At 20.8% G+C, this 11,672-nt stretch overlaps 1 protein-coding gene across 3 annotated transcripts in view; it reads right to left on the bottom strand.

Annotated features, from left to right (window-relative positions):
- Nucleotides 1–667: 667 nt before the first annotated feature.
- LOC122504751 (voltage-dependent calcium channel gamma-4 subunit-like) overlaps nt 668–11,672 on the bottom strand; it is a gene marked incomplete at its 3' end in the record, with an annotated part of 49,582 nt that continues 38,577 nt past the window's right edge. For all 3 annotated transcript variants that reach the window (XM_043615984.1, XM_043615982.1, XM_043615983.1), the window contains 1 exon segment: nt 668–760. In XM_043615984.1, coding sequence (XP_043471919.1) covers nt 668–760 — 93 coding nt within the window.

Genomic DNA, 11,672 nt, shown 5'->3' with positions numbered 1-11,672 from the left:
TGCCAGACTATTCTCTTCTTTTGACTGTATCTACTCGATTTCACGCCAAGTAAACTTCTAACGACATCAAGATATTTTCTCACATAATACCGCGTATATACATAAAATTTACCATACATCAAAAATATGTCTCTCGATTTTGTCCTCAATTTTCTCAAAAAAAAAAAAAAGATTTTTTTCACACTGAAGAAAAAAATTATTCTATCTCAAAACAAAATAAGTTTTTAACAAAAAAAAATTACTTTTTCACAAAATAAATTATTTTTTCACAAAATAAATTATTCTTCCTCAAAGTAAATTATTTTTCACACAAAAAAAAATTTTTTTTGAAAAAAAAATTGTCTGATCAGGAAAATTTTCTGATTTAAAATAATCAGAAAGAAAATTTCGATAAAATTGATAAATAACAAAAAAAAAATAATTTTGTATTTTTCTAAATTAAAAAGTTAATTTCCATAAAATGTAGAATATAAAAGAAAAATAATACAAAATTTACAATACAAAACAATAAAAAGTACGTATAAAAATTAAAAAATAAAAAATAAACATTTTTTTTTATTTCGATAAATCCGTTTCGTGTAGAGGACGATTAATATTTTTAATACGTGTGTAATAAAAATTTGTCTGCTTTTTTTTAAAAAATATTTAATAATCATTCATTACTCACATGGTATTGCCATTGTTGAATCGGTTAAATCAGGACTGTATTCCTCGTTTGGAAAGTACTCAATTCCTGAACATTCGTACTCCATACGAGAGCCTGGAAACAAACGTAACATACTTCATTAATAATCTAATTACGAGAGTATTGATTGTACGCAATCAAACGCTTAGACAATTAGCCACTTCGTATTCTGTACTCCTCGAAATAATTAATGCAAATTGAAAAAAAAAATTTTTTTTCGCATGAAATTTCCCTTTACAAATTTATTCTACTTTTCTAACATCATTATATATTCTCTACTTGACATGATTTTGAAAAGTATTTTTTTCCCTTTTTTTCGACATAAAAATATGTCTTTTCTCGTAATATTGGAAAATAAATAAATAAACAATTTAAAAAAAAATACTCGCTTCGAACATTTCAAAAATCGAATTCGAATTTCAAAAATATTTCTACAATATACTGAATGAAAATGTTTTCAAAAGGTAAAAATTAATTTTTATTATTTATCCACAGAGTTTTATGTACTTATTTTTAACTTAATTTAATTTTTATTATTTTTGTTTCTTTATTTTCTTTATTTGTTTTATTTATTTATTTACTTACAAAAAAAAATAAAATGTTAAATAATAAAAAAATAATATTTAATAACAAAAGAACTTGTCTCGTTTCTAAATAAATAAATAAATAAACAAGTATTTTTTATGAGAACAAAGATTGAAAATAAAATAACAATGAATTATTTTATTATATATTTATAAAATGAAATTTTTTAAAAAAATTGTAGGTACTGCAAAGTATTTTGATATATAATTAAAATAGATATTTTGTAGAGTAAAAATGACATTTATCCGTTGCTATAATAACGAAACGATTTTTTTTCACTTTTTTTTTGAAAGATAAGTCTATGTGCTTTTAATTTATTTTAAACCGCTCTGTTTGTGTTGGTACTTTTATTTATAGATTATCGGATATTTTTAGCGTTCTACGGGTTCATTGCCCATAATAGCAAATCATTTTCTATATTCACGTGAATAATTTACAGTGAAGTTATTCTCGTTCATAAATAAATATACATATATATTGTATAATAATCCGAATTATTGTCACATTTTTCAATGCATATTTCGCTTTTGTTTTAATAATCATTATTCACTTTAACACCTTTATCTGAGTATTGTTTATATTCTTTTCATAAAATGTGTCAATTTTTATTATTATTAATATTTTTATTGTTATTATTATTATCATTATTATTACTATTCTTATTGTTATTATTATTATTATTATTATTATTATTATTATTATTATTATTATTATTATTATTATTATTATTATTATTATTATTATTATCATTATTATTATTATTACTTGTTTTTAATTTTACTTTTTATTATTGTTATTATTTTATTTCCATATTTATTATCACCACTGCATTCGATAAACGAAATCGTGAAAGTTTGTTGGAATTATTTTTTTTTATCCCAAAAATACAACATTAGTTTTTAATAATAGTGTGGGAAATGATATTTTCAGAACGAGGGTAAAAAATTATTCTTTTTAACCCCTTCGCTATTTAGAAAAATATTCATATAATTGGCCCAAAATGTGCAGCAAAAATTTAGTCGATGTATTTTATTTGTTTTTAAATTCTTATATTATTTAAAAATAATAAATAATTATTTATTTATTTAACACAAGAGTGCAATATTGTTTTTTAATTCTAGTGTGCTAAAAGGTATTTTCTAGATGTAAGGAGAAAAATTATTCTTTCAAACTTTTAATTCAAAATTAATTTTTGAATTCTAGTGCGCAAAACGATGTTTTTTCGTCCAAGGGAAGAAAATTATTCCTTCTTGCACAAGATAACAACGATAGTTCTTAATTCCAGTGTGCAAAATACAATCTTCCAGACCTTAGGGGCAGAAATTATTCTTTTTAACACGAGTGGAACATTAATTTTTATTTTAGTGCGCAAAATTATATTTTCTCGTCCCAGGGAGGGAAACAATTCTTTTAGAAACTAGAGAACAAGAAGTTTTTAATTCTATTTAGCAAAATTATATTTTTCATAAATAATAAAAATTTCACAGGAATTTAATTATTTACAAATTTTTTAAAAATATTAAAACAATTTAAAAATAATTGAATTTTGAAAAGATTTAAAATTATAATCTTTGAAAATCTGAATTTTTCATACATTTAACTAACAATTCTGTAGAAGTAATATTTTTGAAAAAGTTTAATTTAATTTTTTTTAAATTATTTCAAGTATAAACAAATGGATTTGAATATTCTCAAAGATTTTTTTGGAAAATTATTAAAAACAATTGATTTAAAGAAGAATTTTAGTTAGAAATATTGTAGAAAATTATAATTGAATTGAAATTATGAAAATAATTTTGAAAATGTTACAGTATCATTATAAAATAATGATTTTATCACTCGGTTCTCTTTACATATTATTATAAAATAAGGAAACTGTAAAGAAAACATAAAAAAATTTCTTTATAGAAATTTAATAAGAAATTCTATAATTTTTTTGTTTATTTATTTTATAATGAAAATACTTTCTATATTATGTTAATGATAAAAGTAAATTGGAGGAAAAAAAGAATGTTTTGTACTTTAAGATAAATGTCGCATTGGCAAGAGGAAATAATGTATATAGGAGGAGAAGGAGTTGGATATAAACTGAAAAATAAAACAAAGTGAGATTTCTATTTGAAGTTTCTCGATTAAAGAAAAGAAGCGCAGGCAGTTATTTTTTCCACAAGACCAACTTGCACAAATGTAGCAAAACTACAATGCGGATGCAATCGAAGGAAGCGAATTGGAATTGGAAGGGATGTAGAAAAGTCGATTTCGCAATGCCAAAGGCGCTCTCTCACGTACCTCTTTAATTGGCTCACGTTTAGCGCGATCCAAGAGTCGAATAGTAGTATACATGACCAGTGAACCGATAGACCAATCATCCATTTCTTTTAATAGTGCGACCAAAAAAAAAAAAGAAAAATTTACGAAAAAAGAAAACTAACTTTTCTTTAAGTATTTTTCCCACTTTCTGAGAAAATATATTTCACCGAAAAGAAAATAAAACTCATCTCCCTTGATAATAAAGAAGAAATGAAACTTAATGCGTGGATATTTATATCCGATTAAATATATTTTATTCACAGTCGGTTTGCTCAATTTTTCGAATATTTTCATTTTAATTTGTTTTTTCTTTCATTAATTAATTTATTATTTATTTATTTATTTTGGATTAAATGTTTAAAAGAATAGTGTTTCTCCCTAAGAGTGGAAATGTATTATTTTGCACACTAGAATTAAAAATTAATTTTTAATTATAAGAATAAAAGAATAATTTTTTACCCTAGGTCAGGAAAATATCGATTTGCACAGTAGAACTAAAAACTAATCTTGTACATCACACTTTAAAAAATAATTTATTTTCAAGAACTATACTATTTAATTATTTCTTTAGAAATAATAAAGTGTTTGGTTAGAATTTTTTCAGCATCACTGAATAGAGGAAAATTTTTAAAAATAATTGAACTTTTACTAAGAATTTTATTAAAATTTAAACAAAAATTGAAATTTTACCAAGCATTTATTTAAAATTTTTGAAAAAAAATTGAAATTTCGCCAAGAATTTTATTAAAATTTTTGAAAATAATTGAATTTCGTAGAAGAATTCAATTATATTTATAAAGGTAATTAAAATTTTTACAAGAATTTTTAAAAATTTTTTAAAATAATTAAAATTTATTAAAATTAGTAAAAACAATTGAATTTTGGTGAAATTGAATAATAGTAAATATTGAATATTATTAAATTAAGAAAAAATTTTTAAAAGAATAAAAATGTTACCAAGAACTTTATTAAAATTTTTTAAAAAATTGAAATTTTGACGAGAATTTTATTAAAATTTCTGAAAATAATTGAATCTTAGAGAATAATTAAATTATATTTATAAGGGTAATTTAAATTTTTACAAGAATTTTTTTAAATTTTTTAAAATAATTAAAATTTATTAAAATTAGTAAAAACAATTGAATTTTGGTGCACACTTTTATTATTTATAAAAGTAATTTTAAATTTTGACAGGAATTTTTTTGAATTTTTGAACATATATTTGGATTATTGCCAAAAAATTTATATAAAAAAATTGTAAATAGTTAAATTCTTCTAGAAAATTTTACTATAATAGTAAATGTTGAATATTATTAAATTAAGAAAAAAATTTTAAAAGAATAAAAATGTTACCAAGAACTTTATTAGAAATTTTTAAAAAATTGAAATTTCGACGAGAATTTTATTAAAATTTCTGAAAATAATTGAAATTTTGCCAAGAATATTATAAAAAATTAGTGAAAATAATTGAATTTCGGAGCAGACTTCTATTTTTTATAAAAGTAATTTGAAATTTTGACAAGAATTTTTTTAAATTTTTGAACATACATATTTGTATTATTGGGAAAAAATTTATAAAAAATTTGTAAATAATTGAATTCTATTGGAAAATTTTACTAAAATATTAAATATTGAAAATTATGGAATTGAGGAAAATTTTTGAAAATAATTGAAATTTTACCAAGCATTTTATTAAAATTTTTGAAAATAATTAAAATTTTGAAAATAATTGAATTTCGGAGAAGAATTCTATTATTTTAAAAGGTAATTGGAATTTTGACAAGAATTTTCTTAAATTTTTGAACATATTTGTATTATTAAGAAAAAATTCATAAAAAATTTGTAAATAATTGATTTCTATTGGAAAATTTTACTAAAATATTAAATATTGAAAATTATGGAATTGAGGAAAATTTTTGAAAATAATTGGAATTTTACCAAGCATTTATTTAAATTTTTTGAAAAAAAAATTGAAATGTTGATAAGAATTTTATTAAAATTTTTGAAAATAATTGAGTTTCGGAGAAGAATTTTATTATTTATAAAGGAAATTAAAATTTTGACAAGAATTTTAAAAAGTTTTTGAACATATTTGAATTATTGCCAAGAAATTTTTAAAAAATTTGTAAATAATTAAATTCTTTTGGAAAATTTTACTAAAATTTTAAATATTGAGAATCATTGAATTAAAAATTTTTTTTTTTAAATAATTGAAATTTTACCAAGAATTTTATTAAAATTTGTGAAAATAATTGAAATTTTGACAAGAATTTAATTGAAATTTTTTAAAAGTAATTAAAATTTCGCCAAAAATTAAAATTTTTGAAAATAATTGAATTTTGAAGAAGATTGTTATTATTTCTAAAAATAATTTAAATTTTGACTAGAATTTAAAAAAAAATTTTGAATATAATTGAAATTTTGCAACGAATTTTATTTCTTTTGAAAATAATTGAATTTCTGCAATGATTTCTAACTTCTCCAAAATTCAATTTTTTTTAGTGTCTTTAACTAAAATTCTTCTACAAATCCATTATTTTTAATAATTAATTAAATATCGTACAACTTACAGACTTTTTGTACTTTTTCGAAAAAATTACGAACTTTTCAAATGTTTTTTTTTTTTCAAAAAACTGACTTTTACGTACATTTACAAGATTTTTTTTTTAATTTTAATTTACAAGATTTATGGAATTTAGTTCGATTCCTGAATTTTTTCTCCCTAAGACAGAAAAGTATAATTTTTCCTACTAAAATTCGAATCTACTCTTGATTTTTGGTTGTGAGTAATTTTTCTCACTATAAAAGAAAAAAATATCATTTTGCACACTAGAGTTAAAATAATCCTTCCACCAAACTACTCCAAAACAAATTTAATCAAAATCGATTTTTTTTCTCCTTTTTCTCTAAATAATTTCACCAATATATAAATTTAAAGAGCAGCATGTAGGTATCAGTATAATAAAAAACAGAATAAAAAATGAGGAAGTATCTTTTACCGATTTAAATATATATATATACTATAAAGTGTAAATGAAATTAAGGGACAGAGAAATTGGAAATAAAATGGTTGTTACTGGGATGTTGATGGTGTTGACTGTCGATGTGGAATGAGAGTCAGACCTAGTGAATGGGAATATAGTCATTTCCGGTGAGTGACGGAAGTAAGCCGTATTACGTCCCTTTCAATATTCGCGTATGCCAAACGAAACGTTTACCGGATTGTGTCTGTGATGTGTGGGACACAAGTTTATGTAATGCCCGTATGACAAAACCAATGATTTATCGATAAAATTTTTCCACCACTTTACATCTATAATAATCTCTTATATTCGTGTATGCGTGATTAAAAAAAACAATAATTAAAGTAATTATCTTTTTCATTCATTTAACCTATAGGTACTGTTTGTAGCGAAATAAATTTTTCATAGTCTATGAATTTTCTTTTTCAGATTAAAAATAAAAAATAAAATAAATAGTAAATAAATAAATCAAAAATAAAAGTAAAATCAATTATTTTATCACTTATTTTTGTATTTAAATAATTGAATTCTCGTTCAACTTTTTGATAAAAATTAATTTGAAAAAGAATTTTAGTTAAAGTTTCAGAAAATATTTGAAAAATTGCAGTTCTTATTTTTAGAAATACATTAAATTTCAAAAGGTTTCACATTAAAAGTATTTTGAAATTTTAACTTCTGCTGGACAAATGAACAAGTATTTAAAAATTAATTAAACAAAAATTAATAAAATTTGAACAATTTTATTCAGAAATTCTAAAAAATAATTAACTTTTGAAAAAGTTGCAGTTATAATTTTTAGAAATAATTGAATTTCAAAATGTTTTACATTGAAATTAATTCAAATTTTAATTAAAATAAATAACAATAAGTGTTTAAATTTTCTTTTAACAAAAATTATTGAATATTTGAATAATTTTTTGTAGAAATTCTAGAAAAATTAAGTTTTTGAAAAATTGTAATTAAATCTCGAATTAAATTTTTTTTTGAAGATAATTGAATTCGCAAAAATAATTAAAAAAATTAAAGCAATCAAAAGTTTTGTAAAATTTTATTAAAATAAATTTTTATACTTGAAAGAATTTAATTTTATTCCTTCTGAAAATTATTTTGAAATTTTTTTTGTTTTTTATTTTACATTTATTGTAAAGTTTGTATACCTAACAATGGGCGGTAAAATATTTTTTTAGGTATATTAGTTATTTTTACTATTTTTAATACTGTAAATTAAATAAATATTTATTTATTTACTTATAACATAATAATACACGGATAACAAAAAATTTATTATAAATAAACAAATAAATAAATAAATAAATAAAAAATCACTGAAAAAGAAGAAATAATTTTTACTTTTCTCTCGCAAGCCACTCATATAAAATAAATATGTTTCTATGTCGTCCAAGGAAATGTTTTATTCAAAAATAAAACATTCGCCAAATAAAAAAGAATAATCAGTCATTTTCTCTCCATTTTTCAGCGCATGTTTTTAAACTTTAAAAAGTAACTCGCTGTCGAATTTTTCTTTTTACTTTGAGAGCGCGTCAGCTTGAGGGGGGAAAAAAACCGCATATGAAAATGTTAAAGAAAGAAAGAAAAGAGAAAAAAAAAGAAACAAAAAGTATAAAGCTCTTTACGGTTTCAAAGCATGCGCCTGGAAAACAAAAAAAAAGAAGAAAAAGAAAAAGAGAAAAATGGAAATAAAGAAAGAAAAAAAGAGAACAGGTTTTTGTCACTTTTTTCAGATTTCCTCAGAAGGCTGAGAAGCATCATTTCTCTGAGTTAGCTAGCAGAAGGAAAGTGGTTTCCGGTACGCCTCGTAATGAGTCATTTCCGTCCCTTCATCTCTCTATTTCTGCAATTCTGTCTCGAGCCAACCCATCTCGACCACCTTCACCGGAACTCTTTGGTTGCTCTCGAATATTACCGACTAAATGTATTTCTACGGAGGTGTGACATTTCAAAATTTATATACATATAGATATATAGAAATGCATAGGAAGCAGGAAAGAAAAATCCATCATGTTTCTTCACTTCCGTCCATTTCGCAAAATTCAATTATTTCGCTCGAATTATATTCTAAATGTAAAGGATCAAATTTTCCCTTCCCCTCTTTTTCTCTTTTTTTTAATTGTAATAAGAGGGTTAGGATACAAAAATTCGATTTTCTATCACCCTCATTTATTTATTATTTTATTTATTTAATTATTAATTATTTATTTAGCTTTAAAATAAAAATTCATTTTTTTTACGAAATTGATCTAATTTTTTTTAGAAAAAAGGATTTTTTCCCCAAAATTTCAAAAAAAATTCTAACAGTACTTTTTTGAAAATTTAAATGCTTTTCCTTCATTTCCATATTATAGGAAATTATTTTGAAATTTTTTAGTGAGAATTCACTTTAAAAATTTTTAGATTTACAATGGAAAAAAATTTCGGCATAATTTTCTCCAAAAAAAGGAAAAACTTGGAAAATTATTAGAAAAATAATTTTTTCTCTCTATTTTTCTCGCTCAAACTGGAAATAATTCTGAAAAATTTTGTAAAAAACATTATTTCCAAAAAAAAAAAAAATTGAAATTTATTTCATAAGCTTCGCGTAAAAACTTCCTGAGAAAATGGATTATTTTTATAAAAAAAGTTCAGAAATAAATTCCAAATTCTGTTGCGAAAATATTTTTTAAAATTTTTGAGAAAATTATTATTTCCAAGCAAAATTGAAATTTATTTCATACACTTGGAAAAACTTCCTGAGAAAATGGACTTTTTCAAAAAAAAAAAAAATTTTAAGAAATAATTCGCAAATTTTGTTGCTGAAATATTTCCAAATTATTTGAGAAAATTATTATATTTCCAAACAAAATTGAAATTTATTTCATGGGTACACTTGGAAAAATTTCCTGAAGAAAATGTATTTTTTAAAAAAAGTTAAGGAACAAATTCAAAATTCTGTTGCGGAAATATTTTTCTAAAATTTGGTAAAAAAAACATTATTTACATACAAAATTGAAATTTATTTTATAAATTTGGAAACATTTCTTGAGATAATGAATTTTTTTTTAAAGAAATTAAGAAATAAATTACAAATTCTCTTGTGGAAATATTTCCAAATTTTTTGAGAAAATCGTTATATTTCCCAACAAAATTGAAATTTATTTCATAAACTTGGAAAAATTCCCTGAGAAAATGTATTTAAAAAAAAAACTTAATATTTTTAAATATTTTGAGAAAATAGTTATTTTTTAAATCAAAATTGAAATTTATTTCATAAACTTGTCAAAATTTCATATAAAAATTAGAAAAAGTTAGAAAAGTTAGAAATTTCTCAATTTTCCATAAACGTTCTTAAAGCAACTCTTATAAAATTCAATTATTTTGGGAATTTTTAAATAAAATTATTCATTAAATAATTTCTAAGTAATAATTGTAGGATAAATCTTTAAGAATTAAATTATTTTAAAGAAATTCAATTTCATATTTTGTAAAGTTCAATTATTGTCAAAAACGTAAAAATAAAAGCAAGTTTAAGGTTTTGAATTAAAATTCGTAGTGATTTCAAAATAATAATAATTAATTGTTAGCAGAATTTAAATAACATTTTCAATTTTTTTAAAATTAATTTTCAAGTTATTTTAAACTTTCTTTAAATTTATTTTGAATTTATTTTGAATTTATTTTTAGATTATTTTGAATTCATTTTGGTTTTGAGATTATTTTAAATTTATTTTAAATTAATTTTAAGTTTATTTTGCATTTATTTTAATTTTGAGAATATTTTTTATTTATTTTAAATTAATTTTGAGTTTATTTTGTATTTATATTGATTTTGAGATTATTTTGAATTAATTTTCAATTTGTTTTAAATTAATTTTAAACTTTCTCTAAATTTATTTTGAATTTATTTTGAGTTTTATTTTTAATTTTACATTATTTTGAATTTATTTTGCATTAATTTTTATTTTAAACTTTCTTTAAATTTATTTTGAATTAATTTTGAGTTTATTTTGCATTTATTTTGATTTTGTAAATATTTTGAATTCATTCTAAATTAATTTTGAGTTTATTTTGCATTTATTTTTATTTTGAGATTATTTTGAATTAATTTTGAATTTATTTTAAATTAATTTTGAGTTTATTCTAAATTTATTTTGAATTTATTTTGAATTAATTTTGGGTTTATTTTAAATTTATTTTCAATTTGTACTAAATTTATTTTTAAATTCGGGGGTTAAATGAACAATTTTTCGGGCGAATTGTTAAAAAAACAGAACTCAGTGCGCATGCGTGGAGATTTCCCCCTCCACTAATTCCAACAAGGACCAATAGTTTTCGAGTATAGAAGACGTGAGGGCGTGGCTTAATCATATCACATAAATAAGGCATTTGACTTTCAACATTTTCGTTATTCGACTCTCTAGAGAAATAAATCGAGGTAAATGTTTGATTTTTAAAATTGTTCTGCGCTTTCTATTAGTGAAATAAAGTTTTGTAAATAAAGCGTAAAAATATTGAGGAGAGAAAACGAGAACGTAAAAGCCTAATAATTCAATTTAATTTTTTAATTATCTAATTTTTCCATATTTACTAAGTACTATTTAATATATTTTTTCCTTTTTAATGTTCACTATAGTTTCTACTTCTGTTTTCAATTTAAATTTATTTCATTTGATTTATTATTTTATTATATTTATTATTCTTTTCAATTTATTACATACATACCTTATTCAATTCAACTTTTTATTCAACTTTTTCATTTATTGCTTCCTCATAGAGGAAGAATTGTATTTATTAATTTCTGAATTAATTTATTATATTTTCTTTAAAGTAAAATTTCTCAATATAAATCAACGATATTTTAGTCTTTTGCCATGTAAATTAATTAATAAAAATTGATTTTGGTTTTAAATTAAACACAGAAAAATGTAACAAATTGAAATTGAGTAAGTAAATTAAAATAATTAATTTATTCGAATTGTTCGAAATATATCCTTCCATTATTTTATTAGTAATATTTTTTTAAACAATCAAAGGAAGGTAAAGAAAAATAATTACATCTACAAATTTTTATTACG

This window comes from Leptopilina heterotoma, unplaced genomic scaffold (assembly GCF_015476425.1).
Source record: "Leptopilina heterotoma isolate Lh14 unplaced genomic scaffold, ASM1547642v1 Lhet_313, whole genome shotgun sequence".
NCBI lineage: Eukaryota > Metazoa > Arthropoda > Insecta > Hymenoptera > Figitidae > Leptopilina > Leptopilina heterotoma.
The sequence above is the reverse complement of the archived record's forward strand: the minus strand, read 5'-3'. Positions and strand labels throughout refer to the sequence as shown.